Raw genomic sequence first — 24,054 nt, forward strand, 5'->3', positions numbered from 1 at the left:
GGGGTACCAGTACAGAGTCAATGTGCGGGGGCACCGGTTAGTGGAGGTAATTGAGGTAATATGTACATGTAGTTAGAGTTAAAGTGACTATGCATAGATAATAAACAGAGAGTAGCAGCAGCGTAAAAGAGAGAGGGGGGGGGGGGCAATGCTTATAGTCTGGGTAGCCATTTGATTAGCTGTTCAGGAGTCTTATAGCTTGGGGGTAGAAGCTGTTTAGAAGTCTTTTGGACCTAGACTCCGGTACCGCTTGCCGTGCGGTAGCAGAGAGAACAGTCTATGACTAGGGTGGCTGGAGTCTTTGACAATTTTTAGGGCCTTCCTCTGACACAGCCTGGTATAGAGGTCCTGGATGGCAGGAGGCTTGGCCAAAGTGATGTACTGGGCCATACACACAACCCTTTGTAGTGCCTTGCGGTCGGAGGCTGAGCAGTTGCCATACCAGGCAGTGATGCAACCAGTCAGGATGCTCTCGATGGTGCAGCTGTATAACTTTTTGAGGATCTGAGGACCTGTTTTAGTGGTCTGTCTTTTCAGTCTCCTGAGGGGGAAAAGGCTTTGTTGTGCCCTCGTCACGACTGTCTCAGTGTGTTTGGCCATGATATTTTGTTGTTGATGTGGACACCAAGGAACTTGAAGCTCTCAACCTGCTCCACTACAGCCCCGTCGATGAGAATGGGGGCGTGCTTGGTCCTCCTTTTCCTGTAGTCCACAATCATCTCCTTTGTCTTGATCACGTTGAGGGAGAGGTTGTTGTCCTGGATCTTTATACATAGATGTATGCTTACTTCCAGTCCACGTGAAAATAGGTTAGGTATATTTATCCCTTGAAACCTGCCCCTTTGATCTGTGAATTATACTATTCGTGATTTATAATTTGTTAGTGATGTAATTAGATACTAATGATCGTTTATTTATCATTGAGGCTACTTGCTTATTGTTCTTTGGTCTGTGTTTGAGGTTGCCTGTGTCTGTCTAAAAAAGCAACCAGCTATAATCCAGGTACCTAGGGGCTTATTACTCTGAACATGTGCAGAGGACAATCACCACATTGTTCTTTAGTCTCCTGGGAAAAAGCAACTCGCTCATATGAGGACAGAAAATGGTGTGCCCCTGGCAAAGTTCTGATGGCTACCTCTGTCCCTTACAAAAGAACTGTCAAAACAAGTTTGTTTGCCATGATGCTATCAATTAAATTATTCACACTACACAAAATAGTACCCAGTATTTTAATATGAACATGATTAGATGTTGGTAAAAACAATTTCACCTCTACAGTGTTTAGTTACTGATGTGTTGCAAAACAATAACATGGTCTTGTGTTGTATTTTTTAGCCACATTTCCCTACTTTAAAATCATGACTAATGTCACTTGTAGACATACCCAAAAGTATTTATTTATCATGAGAGGACCATAAACAGTACCTAGTAATGCTTATACTGCCAAAAATATTAAAATCTCACCTTGTGGTAGTCACTTTTGAGGACACAAGCTCAAGTACACAGTACAAATATGATACAAATATTAAATATTTATTTATCCTATTCAACAGAAGTGTTTGTGTGTGGGGAGGTACATAATTGACACCCAGAAAATGTGATGTGTAGCTCCCTATGCAAATAAGGTGTCAGATTTCACATACTGCATTTCAGATGAAAGTGGAGAGTGACATGTGAAGCGGGACAATCAGAGCTTTCACGGAGTGCACAGGAATTTATGTTGTGTCATTCAACAAGTGTGCTGTACACAAAAATGTTGGTCAGAACCAGTCCAGAACCGCTCAAAGTCCCATACATAGGGGACTTAATGTTTATAGACCCCAATGTACACAAAGTACTGTATGACTCCATACTCTGTAGAAATGTACATTTAAATAAGCAAAACTCAGCCGAGATAAGCATTTACACAGTAACTCTGAATCACACATGCAAATGTACAAGTCAAGAGTACAAGGCCCATTTGAAATTGGTGCATTTTGACTATTGTTAATATTCTGCCAAATAGTCAATTGAGCAGGAGGGTAAGGTAAATCCAGCCCAGTTACAAAATGTAGTCTACAGGAAAGTAGAAAATAATTTCATTAATTGAATGCCATAAAATGTATCTATAGGCTCTCCCTGCTACTGTGGTTTGGTAAATATATAAATGATCGAACAATCACATCTTATGTTATTGCAACACATTTGCCAGGCAAACACAGACCTATTAATTTTGTGAAATATTCAGGCAAAATAAATCCGGTTTTAGAGGGCCACTATTGTGCAACCAAGCTAAGGATATTGGCACAATGGCATTCTTTCTCACGGTGCAACCTGATTGGTCAAGAGAAAGGTTCCAGCCACTAAGGGTCGGGACAGAGAGAGGGGCTCGATGTATAAAGACCCTAAACCCACTGGGAGCGCCAAGACTTCCAGTTCAGAAGTGATCTGAAGCCACCTGTATGTGAGTGAGTGTGTGTCTCTGTGCTCCCACAACAAGGAGGAACCATGGTCAGCCGGTGAGTGATGGTTCATTTATTTATGTCTGGATTCATGTCTGAAATCTCACGCTGTCAAGGGTCAACCATAGGGATAAAGTGGAAAATGTTAACTTTGAAAAAGACCAATAATGTGTGTTGCTTTACTCAGTAAAGAGAAAATATGTATGAATGTATGCATTTTGAATTATGTTTGACAAATTCCTCCTTACGCAAAGCTTTTCCTATAAACTAGCTTTGGGACAGTGTTGGTTTGACCTTTTATAGGTTAAAGCGGGGCTCTCCAACCCTATTCCTGAAGAGCTACCCTCCTGTAGGTTTTCACTTGAACCCTAATCTAGTGCACCTGACTCTAATAACTAGCTGGTTGATAACCTGAACAGGTTAGTTACAACCTACAGAAGGGTAGCTCTTCAGGAACAGGGTTGGAGAGCCCTGGGCTTCAGTTACTTACATTTTTTCTTCTTCACAATAACAGATTTGAGCACCCTGCTGGTGGCTACAAGAAGATCTTTGAGACAGTTGAGGAGTTATCAGAGCCTGTCCCTGCAACAGTTACAGGTTTGTTAACTACATATTTATTTGGTCATATAAAGCAGGTTATGTTAATTAATTTTACTACACTACATGACCAAAAGTATGTGGACACATGCTCATCGAACATGTCATTCCAAAATCATGGACATTCATATGGAGTTGGTCCCCCCTTTGCTGCTATAACAATCTCCAATCTTCTGGGAAGACTTTCCACTAGATGTTGGAACATTGCTCTGGGGACTTGCTTCCATTCAGCCACAGGAGTATTAGTGAGGTTGGGCACTTATTTTGGGGGTGATTAGGCCTGGCTCGCAGTCGGCGTTCTTATTCATCCCAAAGGTGTTCTATTGGGTTGAGGTCAGGGGTCTGTGCAGGCCAGTCAAGTTCTTCCACACCGATCTCGACAAACAGTTTCTGTATGGACCTCGCTTAGTGCACAGGGGCATTGTCATGCTGAAACAGGAAAGGGCCTTCCGCAAACTGTTGCCACAAAGTTGGAAGCACAGAATTGTCTAGAATGTCATTGTATGCTGTAGCCAGTGGTGTAAAGTACTTTAGTATAAACTCCCAGTAATTTATTGGGTAAATCACAAATGTTTCGGCATCACTGTGCTTTAAGTGCTGACGAAATGTTGGTGATTTATCCAATAAATTACTGGGAGTTTATATATAGCGTGTGCAACTATCTTTATGTTTTTTATAGCTTATAGTTTATTCGCCGTTAGTCAGCACCGCTATATAAAATAATTTTCTCTGGGTGTACGCCAGCTCAGGTTTTTTATTCGTAAAGTACTTAGTAAAAATACTTAAGTTGTTTTTTTTGGTATTTGTACTTTACTTTACTATTTATATTTTTGACAACTTACTTTACTACATTCCTAAAGAAAATAATATACTTTTTACTCCATACTGTTACCCTGACACCCAAAAGTACTCGTTACATTTTGAATGCTTAGCAGGACAGGAAAATGGTCCAATTCACACACTTATCAAGAGAATATCCCTGGTCATTCTTACTACCTGATCTTGCGGATTCACTAAACACAAATGTCTGAGTGTTGGAGTGTTCCTCTAGCTATCCATAAATATAAAAAAAAACAAGAAGATGGTGCCGTCTGGCTTGCTTAATATAAGGAATTTGAATTGATTTATACTTTTACTTTTGATACTTAAGTACATTTTAGCAATTACATTTACTTTTGATACTTTAGAATATTTAAGCCAAATACTTTTAGACTTTTACTCAAGTAGTATTTTACTGGGTGAATTTCACTTTACTTGAGTCATTTTCTATTAAGGTATCTTTACTTTTACTCAAGTATGACAATTTGATCATTTTTACACCACTGGCTGTAGCATAAGATTTCCCTTCACTGGAACTAAAGGACCTAGCCCAATCCATGAAAAACAGCCCCAGAACATTATTCCTCCACCAAACTTTCCAGTTTCCACTATGCATTGGGCAGGTAGCGTTCTTCTGGTATCTGCCAAACCCAGATTAGTCTGCCGGACTGCCAGATGGTGAAGTGTGATTCATCACGCCAAAGAACGCATTTCCACTGCTCCAGTGTCCAATGGCGGCGAGGTTTACACCACTCCAGCCGACGCTTGGCATTGCGCACGTGTTTTTAGGCTTGAGTGTGGCTGATCGGCCATGGAAACCCATTTCGAGATGCTCCCGACGAACAGTTGAGTTCTTCTGCTGACGTTGCTTTCAGAGTCAGTTTGGAACTCGGTAGTGAATGTTGCAACCGAGGACAGATGCGCTTCACTCGGCGGTCCAGTTCGTTGAGCTTGTGCGTTCAACCACTTCGCAGCTGAGCTGTTGTTGCTCCTAGACATTTGCACTTCACAATAACAGCACTTACAGTTGACCGGGGCAGCTCTAGCAGGGCAAAAATGTTGCTAACTGACTTGTTGGAAAAGTGGCATCCTATGACGGTGCCACGTTGAAAGTCACTGAGCTCTTCAGTAAGGCCATTCGACTGCCAATGTTTGTCTATGGAGATTGCATGGCGGTGTGCCTGATTTTATACACCTGTCAGCAACGGGTGCAGCTAAAATAGCCGAATCCACTTACTTAAAGGGGTGTCCACATACTTTTGTATATATAGTGTAGATTTCTGGTACATTCAATCTGTACACCATCCTAAAATGAGAACACAGAGAAATACACTGCATCTGAAAATAAATCACTGCCATCTTGGAAATTCATGTCAAAGCAGTACTGTATCTATGAAAAACATTCCCTAATTGACCTGTTACCTGCTCTAGATAAAATCACATTGAACAGTTCATTGATCAATTGTTTGACAAAGCTCTTTTCTCTCACATCTACAGGTAGGATTCCGTCATTTCTGAAGGGAAGTCTTCTTCGTCTGGGCCCTGGCCTGTTTGAGGTTGGAGATGAGCCTTTCTACCACCTCTTCGATGGCCAGGCCCTCATGCACAAATTCGACTTCAAAAATGGCCAAGTCACCTACTTCAACAAGTAAGAATGGATTAATAATGTCTGTTAGAGATCAGTGGTTACATTGCATTTGAGTCTAATTAACCTAATGGATTTGATACCCATCTCTACCTTTATCCTTTAGGTATGTTAAAACAGATGCCTATGTGCGTGCCATTACAGAAAAGCGTGTGGTGATCACTGAATTTGGCACCTTCGCCTATCCAGATCCCTGCAAAAACATCTTCTCCAGGTTGGTAGCTAACCTCCTCATCAGATGAATAACATAGCCGCAGGTTGGCATTTATTGGGATGACTCATGTACTGGAGGCAGATCTGTAGGGTAGTCAATCGCTGGCACAGCCACAAAGTCCTACAATGTGATTTTAAACCTAAGCCTAACCACACTGCTAATCTTATGCCTAACCCTAACCTTAAATTAAGTCCAACGTTTTTTTTTTAAACAATATATAGGCAATTTTGACTTTGCAGCTGTCCTATCTAGTGGACATTTCTCAGCCCTGCCTCCAGGACAATATTCGTCCCAATAAACATCAACCTGCAACATATTTTTTTTATTTTATTTAACCGGGCAAGTCAGTTAAGAACAAATTCTTATTTACAATGACGGCCTAAGAATAGTGTGCTAACTGCCTTGTTCAGGGGTAGAAAAACAGATTTTTACCTTGTCAGCTTGGGGATTCAATGTAGCAACCTTTCGGTTACTGGCCCAACGCTTTAACCACTAAGCTACCTGCCGCCCCACGCTACCTACCTGCCGCCCCATATCCTGTAAATGGTTATATTTGCTTGCCATATAATGCCGTCAGAAAGTATTCATACCCCTTGACTTATTCCACATTTTGTTGTGTTACAGCCTGAATTCAAAATGTATTACATGTATATTTTTTTCCGACCCATCTACACACCTACCCCATAATGACAAAGTGAAAATATGTTTTTAGACATTTTGCCAAATTTATTGAAAATGAAATACAGAAATATCGAATTTACATAAGTATTCACACCGTTTGAGTCAATAAATGTTAGAATCACCTGTAGCAGCGATTACAGCTGTGAGTCTTTCTGTGTAAGTGTCTAAGAGCTTTGCACACCCGGATTGTACAATATTTGCACATCATTATTTTTGAATTCTTCAAGCTCTGTCAAGTTGGTTGTTTATAATTGCTAGACAGACATTTTCAAGTCTTGCCAAAAATATTTCGCCATTAAACTCTGTAACTGATTTATTGATACACAGTCCAAAGTATAAGCAATAACTTCCCCATATTCAATGTCTGCTTTTTATTTTTATTCTACCAATAGGTGCCCTTCTTTGCGAGGCATTGGAAAACCTCCCTGGTCTTTGTGGTTGAATCTGTGTATGAAATGCAATGCTTGACTGAAGGACCTTACAGATAATTGTATTTGAGGGGTACAGATATGATGTAGTCATTAAAAAATAATGTTAAACTGTATTATTACACACAGAGTGAGTCCACGCAATACATTATATGACTTGTTCAGCACATTTTTACTCCTGAACATATTTAGGCTTGACATAACAAAGGGGTTGAATACTTATTGACTCAAGACATTTCAGCTTGACATTTTTTATTAATTTCTAAAAACATAATTCCACCTTGACATTATGGGGTATTGTGTGTGGGGTATTGTGTGTAGGCCAGTGACCCAAAATCTAAATGTCATACATTTTCAATTCAGGCTGTAACACAATAAAATGTGGATAAGTCAAGGGGTGTGAATACTTTCTGAAGGCACTGTATAGCTGATCCTTCATATCAATCATTGTGTATATTTTGACTGCCGTTGCCTTGATCATCATTTTAATGATGACCGTTGGATCAATTTCAAAACTGGTGTGTGGGTGTGTGTTTCTCTGTGCAGGTTTTTCACTTACTTCAAGGGTGTTGAGGTGACAGACAATTGCCTGGTGAACGTTTACCCCATTGGTGAAGATTACTACGCCGTCACAGAAACCAATTACATCACTAAAGTCAACACTGACACGCTGGATACACTGAAGAAGGTATTACTCTCCTCTTTTTCCCCAGGCTGAAATTCCATCCCCCTTCATTACAGTATTCACAATATACTGTGCCAGAAACCATAGTGTATGCCTATATCCTTTGGCCTAATTCAACAGACTCAAAAAACAGAAAAAAATGGAAGTGTTACATACTGGTCCACTGACTATAGACAGAAGTCTCACTTCTCATTAATAGTTATAACACATGCATAATGTATAACATAATAATGAATAACACATGAATAACACTATGACTTCACTTCCCCTCAGGTGGACTTGTGCAACTACGTCAACATCAATGGAGTGACAGCCCACCCACACATTGAGAGAGACGGAACAGTGTTCAACATCGGAAACTGCATGGGGAAAGGAGCATCGCTGGCCTACAATGTTGTCAGAATCCCACCCACTCAGAAAGGTTGGGCTTGTGTCCAAATTGATTCAAGAAAATAAAATGCAAGATATTCATTCAGAATTCATGCACATGTTCCAACTCTTGAACTAGAACATGTAGGTAACTTGTACTTAACTTGTTCTGGATAGGATAACTTGTAATAGTAAGGCAATCTGAAGGCCTGTGCCCTGATTGCATCTTGTGTTCTCTCCTCAGACAAGTCAGACCCCATTGAAAAGTCCAAGGTTGTGGTGCAGTTCCCCAGTGCCGAGAGGTTCAAGCCCTCCTATGTGCACAGGTGGGTCATAATAACATATCCATCATGTTCATAGTCGAACTTGAGGTCCCCAAAACAGCAAGGAGTCTATCATGGACATGCCTCCTTCTGTGTTATTTGTCTAAGCCATATAACAACTTACAATGCATGCCAACTTAAACGGTTTACATATCACCCTTAGCTTTGGCATGTCGGAGAACTACTTTGTCTTTGTGGAGACCCCTGTGAAAATCAACCTGCTGAAGTTCCTCAGTGCCTGGAGCATCCGAGGCTCTAACTACATGGACTGCTTCGAGTCCAACGAGGTTCTCGGGGTAAGGAGGCAAACACTCAGTAGATTTTAGTTTAAAGTGACACATTTCTATACAGGACCATTATGTACAGTAACATCATACCTAGTCTCGACAGCCAGAACCAAATCACACGTGCAGTCACAACAGACTTAAGCATAACACACATTATTGTCAAACCTAATAAACTTTTTAACATACATTTCACAGACATTGTTCCACATCGCCAGAAAGGACATTGGAGGAGGACAAGGAGAATACATTGACCATAAGTTCAGGGCCGCTCCCATCAACCTGTTCCATCACATCAACACTTATGAGGACAATGGTTTCATCGTGGCTGATGTGTGTACATGGAAAGGGTAATGGAACAGCTAAAAATTGTCTCTCTCATAAGATGGCAATGTCGATATGACACATCATAAGTGACTGGATCAATTGTGGACTGAGGGATCTCAGGGGTGGCATTCATTTGAAGTGAATTGCCTTAGCAATGTCCTTTTTCAGAAGAATTGATTAATGAATCCTAGCCCTTGGTCTTTAAACACTGTCTGTTTAAAGGATTAGGAAACTCATTCTCATTCGTTTCCTGGTAGGTTTGAGTTTGTGTATAACTACCTTTGGCTGGCCAACCTGCGCTCCAACTGGGAGGAGGTGAAGAAGGCAGCCATGATGGCACCTCAGCCAGAGGTCAGGAGATACGTCATCCCACTGGACATCCACAGGGTAAGTCATTTCCTTCTCTTTTAAAAAAAATGTTTTTAGTGTACATTTCATTTACATATTATTTCTTAATTTTTGGACAATAAAGTGCATATGTGTTACCCTGTATTTATTTTATTTTGGATAGCAACGTGTGCAGTGCATTCAGAAAGTATTCAGACCCCTTGACTTTTTCCACATTTTGTTACGTTACAGACTTATTCTAAAATTGATAAAATAGTCCCCCCCCCCTCATTAATCTACACACAATAACCCATAATGACAAAGCAAAAACAGGTTTTTAGAAATGTATTAAAAATACAAAACTGAAATATCACAAATAACTATTCAGACCCTTTACTCAGTACTTTGATAAAGCACCTTTGGCAGTGATTACAGCCTCGAGTCTTTTGGGGTATGATGCTACAAGCTTGGCACACCTGTTTTTGGGGAGTTTCTCCCATTCTTATCTGCAGATCCTATTCTTCTCTGCAGATCCTCTCAAGCTCTGTCAGGTTGGATGGGAAGTGTCGCTGCACAGCTATTTTCAGGTCTCTCCAGAAATGTTTGATCAGGTTCAAGTCCGGGCTCTGGCTGGGCCACTCAATGACATTCAGAGACTTGTTCCAAAGCCACTCCTGCGTTGTCTTGGCTGTGTGCTTAGGGTCATTGTCCTGGTGGAAGGTGAACCTTCGCCCCAGTCTGAGGTCCTAACCTGCTCCAGAGCGCTTTTCATGAATGATCTCTCTGTACTTTGCTCTGTTCATCTTTCCCTAGATACTGACTAGTCTCCCAGTCCCTGCCGTTGAAAAACATCCCCACAGCATGATGCTGCCATCACCATGCTTCTCCGTAGGGATGGTGCCAGGTTTTCTTCAGACGTGACGCTTGGCATTCAGGCCAAAGAGTTCAATCTTGGTTTCATCAGACCAGAGAATCTTGTCGACGAGTCTTTAGGTGCCTTTTGGCAAACTCCAAACGGGCTGTCATGTGGCTTCCGTCCAGCCACTACCATAAAGGCCTGATTGGTGGAGTGCTGCAGAGATGGTTGTCCTTCTGGAAGTTTATCCCATCTCCACAGAGGAACTCTGGAGCTCTGTCAGAGTGACCATCGGGTTCTTGGTCACCTCCCTGCCCAGGGCCCTTCTCCCCGATTGCTCAGTTTGGCCGGGCAGCCAGCTCTAGGAAGAGTCTTGGTGGTTCCAAACTTCTTCCATTTAAGAATGATGGTGGACACTGTGTTCTTGGAGACCTTCAATGCTGCAGACATTTTTAGGTACCCTTTTTGGTACCTGAGCTCAATTTCGAGTCTCATAGCAAAGGGTCTGAATTCTTATGTAAATATGGAATTTCTGTTAAAAGAAAATTCTACATTTGCTAACATTTCTAAAACCTGTTTTCACTTTGTCTTTATGGGGTATTGTGTGAAGATTGATGAGGAAAATGTTTAATTTAATCCATTTTAGAATAAGGCTGTAAAGTAACGAAATGTGGAAAAAGTCAACGGGTGTGAATACTTTTTCGAATGCACTGTATATCTGCCCTAACTTATTCAAACCTTCTTTCATACTGATTGTGTGTTTCAGGAGGAGCAGGGAAAGAACCTGATATGCCTGCCGTACACCACAGCCACAGCAGTGATGCGTACTGATGGGACCATCTGGCTGGAGCCTGAGGTGCTGTTCTCTGGGCCGCGCCAAGCCTTTGAGTTTCCTCAGATCAACTATGAGAAGCACGGTGGGAAGAACTACACATATGCCTATGCCCTGGGCCTCAACCACTTCATTCCTGACAGGGTGAGTAGTCTTGTTGTTTGCCACAAATTTATCTTCAAACTCTGAGAAGTGAATGGCAGAGGTCATAGCATGTTACGTGAGTGGCCATGAGTTTCTGTCTATATGCGGCTGTAGATCATCAAGCTGAACGTGAAGACCAAAGAGACCTGGGTGTGGCAGGAGCCGGACTCCTACCCCTCAGAGCCTCTCTTTGTGCAGACTCCCGATGGCGTGGATGAGGATGATGGTATGCACAGTATTGTACTGTACTCTTAGTGTACTAAATTGTCACTGTTACAGGCATGGTGCAGGGCAAACACTGATACATAGTATTGTGTTTGTGTTAGTGTTTAGAATAGAATTTAAGAGACATTGTGCTCTCTTCAATCCGTGATAGAGATTTAGAGGTAATTTGCCATTGAGCTGACATATGCAGTGTTTATCGTGGATGCAGTCTCCTCTAAAGCAGGAACATTGCCTTTAAATTTCAATCACGTTGTAAAGCTGAACTTCCGCAATGCGGATTGAATAGAGCCCTTTAGCTATTTATCCAGGGACAAGGTACTTAAATTTAGTAGAAAAATGTACTCAGCATAATTCATAAAAAGACAGGTTACAGTTACAATGTGGTGGGCACTGTGTTTTTCTAACAACCCGTGTGTTTTTCCAATGACCCACAGGAGTTCTGTTGACCGTTGTAGTATCCCCCGGGGCCCAGAAGTCAGGGTACATGCTGATCCTCAACGCCAAGGACATGTCGGAGATCGCTAGGGCAGAGGTGGACTGCCCAATACCCGTCACCTTCCACGGAATGTACAAGAAATAACATTTCAATAATCCTCAAGGCACAACGACTAGTAGTCACCATTCCAGGGTATTCATACTAAGCATCACATTTCCCTCAGCAATAGAACAAACAAATAAACAATGACAAAGTATAGGCTACAAATAACTTGGCTTGTTGTGTCAGCGAAAACAAGGCAAGTATCTGATCATCTTCCATCATGATTTTAAGTCATTTAACTTTCTGCCACCTACGATTCAGTATGGTCGAGCATCCATTTTGATGAAAATGTACCATTTCGTGGTATGAATGGAACCTGCTGGTATCAGGGCATAAGTAGGTTTCCTACAATTATATCTCAGTGAGCCCACAGCATAACAACATCAGTGGCCTCTCAGTCACGACACCCTGATTGGTTAATACAATTGTTGTGTCAGTGCTGGAAATCAATGAGTTTGTTCACAGTACCATGTCTCTTGAGTACTTCAGGGTTGGAATAATTAAAATATAATCAAAATACTGGCCTTTCTATTGTATGTCTGTTATTTTGGGAAAGAAAGTTGAATGTTGTGTGTAACTAATAATTTGACTATTCTATAGTGTATAAAAAACTAATTTCCTAGATGCACACGTAGTACAGGTATATACATGAAAGAACTAGTCCCGAAGGACAACAATAAAGTCCCTCTGCTCCATGTCATCCGTATAGCGGTTGTTTTGGTGGAGTCGAAGGTGGAACTGCATTAGAGCTGTCAAATCCACAAATGGCTCCCGGCATTATACCTAAAGCGGATATTGCCATTGGCTGCACAGAGATACATTAACATAAATCCCATGCAGCATTGTTTGCAAGTTTGAACACTGGAATGTGAGATGTAATCTACACCTCCATTAGGATGATAGAAACTCTAATTATTTAGTGTAATGATTTTTTTTCTATACAGCCTACACTTTCTCCTTCTGAACTTCTAACAGGAGTGGGACAGTGTGGCTTTGTGACAATGATCTCAAGAGCAGCTGCTCACCGATTTGAAGGTTCCAACAGTTCCACCTCTGACACAGCCAAAATACCCGCTATGTCGGTGTCTGCTAATGCTGGTTAACTCTTGATCTGATTGAATCTAGGACAAAGTCCCTCCGCTCCATGTTAATCAGTGGCGGTCGGTGCCGTTTAAGATAAGGGAGGACGATTTTTATGAGCATGTCCTTATTTCTATTACAGCATATTGGATGACTGTCATTCATATTCCATTTACCCAGCTCAATGTAACATAGGTTTAGGTTACTACATGATACTCACATTTTCCCTATATCCATCATGAGGTTGCTACAACCTAGTTTACAATGTAGGTGCACAGGTCGAGAGAAAAATGTAAGTAATCAAGATGACACATTTAATACCGCCTTGCACGCTCTTGCCTGCATCTAGCTGATCTAGGGTATAATCATTAGTCTAACAGTTGCAAACAAGAGTATTTATTGGACATTTTCAGGTATGTTGATCCCCGTTCCGTTTGCTTCTGTTTAAGAAATGGCTGAATGAATACACCCCTGATCACACGCAAACACAGTTCATGTTCATAGCAGCCACATACAAACAGTATGATCACTTTTCTTGATGTATAATTCCTTCTCACATCTACACACTCTCCTCCTTTCACCTTCGCTTGTGGACTTTAGTGCACAACACATCAGCTGTCTGTGACAAGGCAAAAAAAACTTTTCAAGCCCAACCTTCATATATAACCACTAACTGCTATACAAGGCCTACATCATTGTCACCATATTAGCTGACAACATAGTCAACATAGCTACTAGAACTAACGGGTTAGTAAACCCACTAGAATCATGCAGTATGTTGTAGTCAGCCAGCAAGTGGGCCCAGGTGGCAATAAATTAATAAAACCAAAAGCTTACCTTGACTTGGAAGAGTTCCAGTGTTGGATAGCCATAGCCAGCTAGCTAACATAGCATCCCTCTCTGTTTGAGCCAGGTGTTTGAGTAGACTAAACTAGCTAGCTGCATTCGGTAGCTAAGTAAGTGAAAGTAAAAGTGAAAAAAATAAATACAACCAAATACAACTCTCTTGCTTCTCCTTCATTTTTGAAGAAATTAATTTGTTTCATAACTGTTCAACTGTTGTCTTTGTCTCTCTTTGAGTCATCTACTCATCACATTTTATGCACTGCAGTGCTAGCTAGCTGTAGCTTATGCTTTCAGTACTAGATTCATTCTCTGATCCTTTGGGTGGACAACATGTTCATGCTGCAAGACCTCTGATGGGCTGGTGGACGTCCTCCTGAAGTTGTCATAATTACTGTGTAAGTCTATGGAAGGGGGTGAGAACCATGAGCATCCTAGGTTTTGTATTGAAGTCAATGTACCCAGAGGAGGAGGGAAACTAGTTGTCCTCTGGCTACACCATGGTACTACCCTACAGAGTGCTGTTGAGGCTACTGTAGACCTTTATTGCAAAACAGTGTGCTTTAATCAATTATTTGGTGACGTGAATATATTTAGTATATTTGTATCTAAAAATGATAACCTTTTAAATATTTCGCTATTTTTATATTCATGAAATTCACTGATGGTCCTCCCCTTCCTCCTCTGAGGAACCTTCACTGACCATTGCTCCATTGTGAAAAAAGGATCTGAATACATTATGAGGCCTTGCACCCAAAAGCGCTGCGCATACTGAGTGTCACTACTAGTGAAAGGGCCACAAAGATTAGTTATGTTGCCAAAGAAAATCAGATTAGGTGTATTTAGCTTCAAGAAAAAGAACAAACAAGTTAGGATGTTGCAACTAGTAATTTTTTTGACAGAGCCCATGTTTTGTACAATGTTGCCTAACGTAATCTTGCCTCCGTACCATGGCATTAGCCCCACTAGTCTAAGCTGGTCAGGCGATTGCATTGCAGCATTGGTAAACTAAACTGATCATACTGATTAATTGGGTCAAACGTCTAATCTGAGAAACAAACAGGCATGTCGCAACTAATCACTTCTGAAAAGCACAGATCATGATGACCATAAAAGCCTGGCTTGTGCAATACTGTATGTGGAAAAAGACTTTGAAACACCATTGCCATGATTATAGCAGCAACAAATCTAAGCAGAAATAATTACAGTATGTATTGTGCTGATAGGATAAAAGGGGAAATGTAACGTTTGACTAACATCTGGTGTAACAAGATACTACAGTCTCAGAACACTAATAAGTCAGGCATGACAAAAATGTGTGCTTTCTTGTTTATTTACATTTTTTTTACAGCTTCAATATGAGGGATGGTTGGCCTTTCAAAAACCAAGATTACAGGAGATGACATTTATTTTCAGAATCCTGAAAAACACTGCAAAACAAAGCTAATAATTGAAACACGTGTGTTGTCTTTTAATGTCACCGTGAAACCATGAGAGAAATCTTCCCCCTCTTACATATATCTTTGGGACAGAGGTTTGCAAATGCATACTCAAGCCAGTGTAAACTCTAATGGGAAATACTTATCTCCCACAAACACAATGACAAACGATACATCTAAAAGGTAGGAGATACACAAACATCAATACAGAAAAGGGTATCACTATTATATAAACAAAAAATGTAATGGAAATAATTCACTGCAACGCTACTTCGCTACAAACACATATAAAAAAGCAAAAAAAATGCTGGCCTAGTTTTTTGTTTGTTTTTTACAGCAAGAAAGAAAATTGCGCAATGATGACTGTGGGATTGAAAATACAGGTAAGTAAGCTAAGTACTTAAGGGAAGAAATATTCTTCTATTCCATATTGTCTCATCTGAGACAAAGCAAACCTCTGTCCCCTTCACTCAGTCACTTCCACACAAAAACACACACTGGAATCAAGACAAGCAAAACAAAGCAGATGCACACTACTGAATCACACAATTCATGAATACATATTCAGCTATTGAGCTTTACTTCAACTTGATACGTGACCAATGGTAGCATTGACAGCATTATCAATATCAATCTTAACTTCTGTGCTGCAAAAAGAAGAAATAATATTGAAAAGTGCAAGGTTATAGGTATATATATATTAATATAATGCTTCCGTTATTGTCCTATAAGTAAAGTGCAAATCTCGGGATCAGATTAATGTGTGTGCAAGCATTCCTAACTTTTAGACTGATCATCCTGCACATGCACACATGAGCCCTTTACATTGTCTGACAGCTATGCTACTCCTCTTATTGTAAAACCTATAAACCTTACACAGAGTGATTGACATACAGCTCATCCACTTCTTCAGGCCATTAGGAATGGCAGTGGAGCCATTTAGAATGGTAAATCTGAAAGACAAAACAAAAGGTAACGGATGTACACTAATGTTTAAAAGTTTGGGGTCACTTAGAAATTTTCTTGTTTTCGAAAGAAAATAACATTTTTTGTCCATTAAAATAACATCAAATTGATCAGAATCCCAGAGTCGCCTCTCACTGTTGACGTTGAGACTGGTGTTTTGCGGGTACTATTTAATGAAGCTGCCAGTTGAGGACTGGTGAGGCGTCTGTTACTCAAACTAGACACCCTAATGTACTTGTCCTCTTGCTCAGTTGTGCAACGGGGCCTCCTACTCCTCTTTCTATTCTGGTTAGAGCCAGTTTGTGTTCTGTGAAGAGAGTAGTACACAGCATTGTACGAGATCTTCAGTTTCTTGGCAATTTCTCACATGGAATAGCCTTCATTTCTCAGAACAAGAATAGACTGACGAGTTTCAGAAGAAAGGTCTTTGTTTCTGGCCATTTTGAGCCTGTAATCGAACCCACAAATGCTGATACTCCAAATACTCAACTAGTCTAAAGAAGGCCAGTTTTATTGCTTCTTTAATCAGAACAACAGTTTTCAGCTGTGCTGACATAATTGCAAAAGGGTTTTCTAATGATCAATTAGCCAATTAAAATGATAAACTTGAATTAGCTAACACAACGTGCCATTGGAACACAGGAGTGATGGTTGCTGTTAATGGGCCTCTGTACGCCTATGTAAATATTCCATAAAAAATGTGCCTTTTCCAGCTACAATAGTCATTTACAACATTAACCATGTCTACACTGTATTTCTGATCAATTTGATGTTCTTTTAATGGACAAAAAATTTGCTTTTCTTTCAAAAACTAGGACATTTCTAAGTGACCCCAAACTTTTGAATGGTAGTGTATGTGTTTCTCCATTAAACATATCATAGTCTAATAGAGGATGGGCTTTGGGTGATTTCTGTACTGTGTATGTGCATTCTTTAATGGTTTTTGTTGTAATCCTAAAAGGAGACTATGCTCTGTAACTTATTTTATTTTGAAACACTGAAACAGGGTACGCTTCAGTCCATTACTAAGTCATATTCAGAGTGTGGGATTTTGAGACTTTAGAAGACTGATGAGTCATGTTATAGTCTTGTTGTTGCCAGCTGTGGCTTCCAAAGGAATCTGATAGGATACCTCCTGGTGACCAAATTCAGATGACAAAAAATGATCTAATCCCATTCCCAGCTACTAATCATGGTGAATAATGATTGGCTGGGATGGGATGCCACCGAGACCTGCTCAAGTGGAAATGCAGTGAGACATCACTACAGTAACAGCCCCTCCCCCTATTCTGACCATAACATCAGCAACCCAATCCTAGTACTGTATTCAACAGCTGACTCAGGAACCCAGTCCACCACAGACGCACATATTATGCCTGCTTGTCCTCCTATGTAGACAGTTGCCTAATGTTGCCTACTTTCAGTCAGACCATGACTCAGCCAGTTCAGTTCAGAGCCAGTTCAGTTCAGAGTCAGTTCAGTTCAGAGCCAATTCAGTTCAGAGCCAATTCAGTTCCATCTCCAGTTCAGAGCCAGTTCAGTTCCATCTCCAGTTCAGAGCCAGTTCCAGTTCCAGTTCTGAGCCAGTTCCAGTTCAGAGCTAGTTCCAGTTCTGAGCCAGTTTCAGTTCTGAGCCAGTTTCAGTTCTGAGACAGTTCCAGTTCTGAGACAGTTCCAGTTCAGAGACAGTTCCAGTTCTGAGCCAGTTTCAGTTCTGAGCCAGTTCCAGTTCTGAGCCAGTTTCAGTTCAGAGACAGTTCCAGTTCAGAGACAGTTCCAGTTCTGAGCCAGTTCCAGTTCTGAGCCAGTTCCAGTTCAGAGACAGTTCCAGTTCTGAGCCAGTTTCTGTTCAGAGACAGTTTCTGTTCAGAGCCAGTTCCAGTTCTGAGCCAGTTTCAGTTCTGAGCCAGTTCCAGTTCAGAGACAGTTCCAGTTCAGAGACAGTTCCAGGTGATGAGTGGATGGGTCCAAGTATTTTCATTGTTAATCACTAGTGTTTCCATAGTCTCTCTCTTGTATGTCATCACCGACCAAGACACTGTGCTGCTCCTTATCCCAAGGTAAAAAGCAGAGGGGAAGGGGGCAGCGTGTGTGTGTTTGTTGGGGCTGGTGGAAGTGTGTGTGTATGTGTGCGTGTGTTTGTAGGGGGGTGGCAAGGCAGAGCTCGGCAGAAGGGGGTAGTGTTGTATTTAGGGTCAGTGGTCAGTTGGTCTCGTAAGTGGAGAGCAGGGCGGCGTCCACAGGCTCCATGCAGGAGGGACAGGTGAAGGACCTCATCAGCCAGTCGTCTATACAGTCCATGTGGTAGATGTGCATACAGGGTAGAAACCGGATGGGGTCCCCGTACACAAAGTCCATCATACATATCACACACCTAGAAAATGGGTCAATACAGTTATGAATAGTGGTTTTGATCATTTTTTCCTCAGCACTTTAACTGACCAGGAAAAACTCTGGGCATTAGTTATGTTATACAAACACAGTTACATGCTACAACTAGGGCCAGAGTTTTACCTGCGCAGGTCACATGAACAGTGACCTTTATCAATTACATCAGAGAATAAAAACAGTGGTAAACTAATAATATTAAGATATTAATAAAAACAGTGGTAAACAGATGCTTACTCTCTGATTTTCTTCTCGGAGCCGTCCCGTCCTCCGTCGTAGACACCCCGGGGGAGGTGCTGGATGAGGCCGATACGCTGGGCGATACGGACCTGCTCCTCCTCAGTCAGCTGGCTGGCCAGGCGGGCCTGGCTGGGGGTGGGGTGGTACACTGGCATGTGGGCCTCCTCCTGAAAAAAAGACATACACATACAGAAAGTCAATCCATGGGCCAACTCAACTGAACTGATCCCATGACCCAGTGTTTCAACAACCATTGTATAAGCGGGGTTGGGTGGTCTGTTCCACCTAAGGCTGTTCCACCTAATGACGTATATACAGTTGAAGTGGGAAGTTTACATACACATTAGTCAAATATAATTAAACTCAGTTTTTCACAATTCCTGACATTTAATCCTAGTAAGAATTCCCTGTCTTAGGTCAGTTAGGATCACCACTTTATTTTAAGAATGTGAAATGTCAGAATAATAGTAGAAAGAATTATTTATTTCAGCTTTTATTTCTTTCATTGCATTCCCAGTGGGTCAGAAGTTTACATGCACTCAATTAGTATTTGGTAGCATTGCCTTTAAATTGTTTAACTTGGGTCAAACATTTCTGGTAGCATTCCACAAGCTTCCCACAATAAGTTGGGTGAATTTTGGCCCATTCCTCCTGACAGAGCTGGTGTAACTGAGTCAGGTTTGTAGGCCTCCTTGCTCGCATCGCTTTTTCAGTTCTGCCCACAAATTTTCCAGAGGATTGAGGTTAGGGCTTTGTGATGGCCACTCCAATATCTTGACTTTGTTGTCCTTAAGCCATTTTGCCACAACTTTGGAAGTATGCTTGGGGTCATTGTCCATTTGGAAGACCCATTTGCGACCAAGCTTTATCTTCCTGACTGATGTCTTGAGATGTTGATTCAATATATCCACATAATTTTCCTCCCTCATGATGCCATCTATTTTGTGAAGTGCACCAGTCCCTCCTGCAGCAAAGCACCCCCGCAACATGATGCTGCCACCCGCGCGCTCCACGGTTGGGATGGTGTTCTTCGGCTTGCAAGACTCCCCCCTTTTCCTCCAAACATAACGATGGTCATTATGGCCAAACAGTTCTATTTCTGTTTCATCAGACCAGAGGACATTTCTCCAAAAAGTAGGATCTTTGTCCCCATGTGCAGTTGCAAACCGTAGTCTTGCTTTTTTATGGCCGTTTTGGAGCAGTGGCTTCTTCCTTGCTGAGCGGCCTTTCAGGTTATGTCGATTTTACTGTGGATATTGATACTTTTGTACCTGTTTCCTCCAGCATCTTCACAAGGTCCTTTGCTGTTGTTCTCGGATTGATTTGCACTTTTCAAACCAAAGTATGTTCATCTCTAGGAGGCAGAACGCGTCTCCTTCCTGAGCGGTATGACGGCTGCGTGGACCCATGGTGTTTGTACTTGGGTACTATTGTTTGTACAGATGAACGTGGTACCTTCAGGCATTTGGAAATTGCTCCCAAGGATGAACCAGACTTGTGGAGGTCGACAATTTATTTTCTGAGGTCTTGGCTGATTTCTTTTGATTTTCCCATGATGTCAAGCAAAGAGGCAGCAAGTTTGAAGGTAGGCCTTGAAATACATCCACAGGTACACCTCCAATTGACTCAAATTATGTCAATTAGCCTATCAGAAGCTTCTAAAGCCATGACATAATTTTCTGGAATTTTCCAAGCTGTTTAAAGGCACAGTCAACCTAGTGTATGTAAACTTCTGACCCACTGGAATTGTGATACAGTGAATTATCAGTGAAATAATCTGTCTGTAAACAATTGTTGGAAAAATTACTTGTGTCATGCACAAAGTAGATGTCCTAACCGACTTGCCAAAACTATAGTTTGTTAACAAGAAATTTGTGGAGTGGTTGAAAAATGAGTTTTAATGACTCCAACCTAAGTGTATGTAAATTTCCGACTTCAACTGTAAACCCTGGATTGCTGATGCTATATATTGGCCATTGAAAGGCTTTGAAGCCACTGGTCGGCCATATTGGCGACAGTATTTCAATTAAATGGTTCAAGGACAAAATTACATGTATTTTGTTGTTGTAGTGGGGACAGTAACATTAATACTCTAAAATAAATACTTTAAAGATTTTTTTTTGATTTTTGTTCATTTCCTTTTTAATGTTTAGCTCACATAATATAATTTAAAAGTATGCACTGAGGTGTCTGTAATAGAATAAACGCGTCAAAAACAAATATAGACATGAATAAATGCATTTCTAAATCTTCCAAAATAATTTGTATAATTGAGGAATACCAAGATGGATGTGCGGTGGCTTCAATACAGCGCCACCTGTCAGTCATCCAGGGTTTATACACATACATCATCGGTTCCACCCCGCCTATAAGAGTTTGTCTTGCATTTGTTTCAATTGACAATGTTGTTGCCATAGGGAACCTTCAAATTAAACTAGCAGAAACACTGCCACGGCAAATCCAATTCATAAACAATTACACTACTTTTGGGCAGCCAGCGTATGACTCGGCAGCTATCTAGTATTGGGTGATTTGAGGTGGAATCATGTGTGAGGCCTATATGAAAGTGTGATACAACAAGGAGAAAGAAGGAGTCTATCATAATGGTTTATCACGCTGTGTGTTCTGCGCTGTGTGCGAGCCAAAACACACACCCTGCCATGGATAAAGCAGCCGGAAAAAACTGCCCAGTCTGGACATTCTTGGCAAGCCTGTTTAGAACACTTTTGTGAGATTGAAAAGCATTTGGGCATTAAAAGTGTTGTGTGTGTTTTTCTCTTTGTGTGACCGAGTATGTTCAACTATTGATATGTGAAAACTCAGACCCATAACAATCAGTTGCAAATAGGCCTACCTATGAAAACAAGAATTTCAATGCAACACTATTGCTCAGCCCTTTAAATATTTTATTGTGGCTCATCTGATGTAGCCTAGCTTTTAAAACCATACATTTGACAGCAACAATTAACTTTAAACTATACCTAGATGAATGAGTCGGTAATGGTATGGAATCATATAAAATAAAATAAATAATCTAGCTAAATAATTAGGAAATATTTGACCAGATTCTCTAAAGATGTTCAATGCACTGGACCCCTGGGTCTTGCATGATTCTGTCAATTCGCATAGCAATACTTAAAGCTAGGGTCCTTAATTGAAGCAATAACAGAGTGGTTACCCCGCCTCTGTTTTGGTAAAATGCTGAGGGATGGGCCTGGAGAAATGGAACCCCTCTAAAATTAATTCAGAGCTATGGATGCAATAAGGACTGACCATCCACGATATCAACATTATAATTATAACCATGATTAGAGGCTATACAGTGTCTGTTTACATTTAGCTAAATTGTTTACAAACAAAACAAGCTTATATTTTGGGTTCTGATAGGGTACGACTGTTGAACTAAGCTCATGAGGCATTTATCAGTTATATTCTTCAAGAATCAGTGATTATAACTATATAATGAATGTATAAGTCCAACAATTAATGTAGCAGCTAACGATTCTAGCTTTAACATTAGTAGCTATAAAGTCTGACCTGGTAAGGCGGAGGTGGCTCCAAATCCGGGTCTGCCTCCCCATAACTTGCTCTGTCAGACTGGGATTCGTGAAGCAAAGATATATCGTCGGACGTCGGCGATTTGAGACAATTGCCCATGTCCACTTCTCAGTCCCTCGTTGTTTACCTAGCTTGTAAACTTGCTATTGTTCGTTTACAACCAAATGTATCTTCCCCTCGTTGAAGAAGTAATGTTATTACACATTCAATACTATTTAACAACCCATTAAAACATAATATGCATGTTCATATAAACACTAGCTCGAGACCCATCAGCTGTCCAAGCTATTCAACATCATCAGACCATCACAGTCAAAACAAAGAGCTAGCTAGCTAGATACTGCTGCTAGCTAACGCTTTTGGCTAACCAGCTAGTGACTTCCTTGATTAATATCATTCATTCCTCGGCCTAAGATTTGAAATGAAAAACGTTCGCTCAAATAGAAACTATCATAACGACATTAGCGATAGAACATCTATAATGTTCACAAATATAGACCACTGACTTCGCGAATAAAGTAAGTGTCTGGCTAGCTTGCAATATTATTCTATTTTTTCAACCTGAACTCGGCGTCCATTGGATATGACGTAACGGCTTTAGTGTTGTTGTCTTTGTCATAAGGTGAGTGCATTTTGCACTTTCATTGGATGGTTGCAATGCAACGTCACACGAGGAAAAGAAAAGTGGTGGCTGGCACAAGACCCCAAATGATCTGTTATTTCAGGGTTTTTGAATGATATACAATTTTGTTCTTAAACAAAGATCACAATTGTTGGTTTAATCTCATAATTCATGTATAGTTATTCCCTGAAGTGGTCTACTGTAAAGTGTAAACAACATTGAGCAAAATGTTTATTCCTGACCTTACCCAGTCATTAGAGCCTTATAGAGAGTTATATAAGGATTGGAGTTGACCATTGGTCTACATCAGATACCGAGACAGGCAGCCGCATAACTGCAATTAAGGATACTTTTCTTGGAATTTAGGAAACTTTTATTCATACTGTATATACAACTATTTTACACATATAAACCAAACAACTATTTGCATTCAAGGAACTTATTATACAATTCTCTGTTTTTTGGTTAAGTGAGTTTCACAGAATCATTACCCTTTTTCAGGCAAATAAAACAAATACATGTACCTTAAATGAACATTCCAGAAATATCCTATTCCACCCTTCAAGTGTGTTGTGAGCTGAAAGGGATATGTTCTCTTACAATCTTGTAGAAATCATGGTATAAATGTACTGTACATTATTAGTAGACCATTCTAAATAACAGGTAAAATAGGTGTGTTGAAAACATCTTCCTACATGTGTTGTCTGTAATGGCTCATACAGTATTTTTATAAACCAATCTAGGTAGAAAATATACAGTTGCAGTGAGGTATTTGACACGTACTGATTACGTGGTAGGCTAATGAAGAAGAGGAGAACATGGATGGCTACATTGATGAAGAAAAGTTCATGATTGTTTCTGGACAGTTATTGATTCCGGAAGATGAGAAGGAATGAATCAGTCAAATGTCAAAAAAAAATATTGTAACATCTGAAGAAAAACAGGTACAGTACAGTACATCGACAAGATGAAGGTTGGTTCAAGACAGCCACAGGTTCTGCTGGTTTTCCTATTGGCTTAATAAAGGTTTGGATTGAAGCCATGTTCTGCGTATAGTCCTAGTCATTTGGTTCTCTAGAGTCCTGTTCATAACAAAGCCCTGTCTTTCAAATCACACTAGATATTTAGGCATTCCTTTTCTGAAAAATAATGTATAATTTTATTGAAAGCAATCACATTTCAT

General features: G+C 40.6%; 2 protein-coding genes across 2 annotated transcripts; one reads left to right on the top strand and one right to left on the bottom strand.

Moving 5' to 3' along the window:
* Positions 1-2,385: 2,385 nt before the first annotated feature.
* On the top strand, positions 2,386-12,254 carry LOC106569137 (retinoid isomerohydrolase). The gene is made up of 13 exons (XM_014140145.2): positions 2,386-2,498; positions 2,956-3,038; positions 5,355-5,505; positions 5,609-5,716; positions 7,372-7,513; positions 7,784-7,931; positions 8,124-8,205; positions 8,366-8,498; positions 8,685-8,836; positions 9,071-9,200; positions 10,763-10,972; positions 11,087-11,198; positions 11,632-12,254. The coding sequence occupies exons 1-13, from the start codon at positions 2,488-2,490 to the stop codon at positions 11,775-11,777; spliced, it is 1,608 nt and encodes a 535-aa protein (XP_013995620.1). The 5' UTR covers positions 2,386-2,487; the 3' UTR covers positions 11,778-12,254.
* A 4,444-nt stretch (positions 12,255-16,698) lies between these two features.
* LOC106569135 (RING finger protein 11) lies at positions 16,699-22,845 on the bottom strand. The gene is made up of 3 exons (XM_014140144.2): positions 22,229-22,845; positions 18,689-18,858; positions 16,699-18,437 (listed from the first exon to the last, which is right to left on the bottom strand). Exons 1-3 carry the CDS (start codon positions 22,346-22,348, stop codon positions 18,266-18,268), a joined length of 462 nt encoding a protein of 153 aa, XP_013995619.1. The 5' UTR covers positions 22,349-22,845; the 3' UTR covers positions 16,699-18,265.
* Positions 22,846-24,054: the final 1,209 nt, after the last annotated feature.

Source organism: Salmo salar, chromosome ssa14, assembly GCF_905237065.1.
Source record: "Salmo salar chromosome ssa14, Ssal_v3.1, whole genome shotgun sequence".
NCBI lineage: Eukaryota > Metazoa > Chordata > Actinopteri > Salmoniformes > Salmonidae > Salmo > Salmo salar.

What these genes read in the sequence shown, in the direction of transcription:
- LOC106569137 (XM_014140145.2), top strand. An exon ending in AGTCCAACGAGGTTCTCGGG is followed by an intron (nt 8,499 to 8,684) that starts GTAAGGAGGCAA and finishes TACATTTCACAG; the next exon opens with ACATTGTTCCACATCGCCAG. An exon ending in GATGTGTGTACATGGAAAGG is followed by an intron (nt 8,837 to 9,070) that starts GTAATGGAACAG and finishes GTTTCCTGGTAG; the next exon opens with GTTTGAGTTTGTGTATAACT.
- LOC106569135 (XM_014140144.2), bottom strand. Translation starts at nt 22,348, where the DNA reads ATGGGCAATTGTCTCAAATCGCCGACGTCCGACGATATATCTTTGCTT. An exon ending in AGCCACCTCCGCCTTACCAG is followed by an intron (nt 18,859 to 22,228) that starts GTCAGACTTTAT and finishes TCTTTTTTTCAG; the next exon opens with GAGGAGGCCCACATGCCAGT. An exon ending in TCCGAGAAGAAAATCAGAGA is followed by an intron (nt 18,438 to 18,688) that starts GTAAGCATCTGT and finishes CCCATTTTCTAG; the next exon opens with GTGTGTGATATGTATGATGG.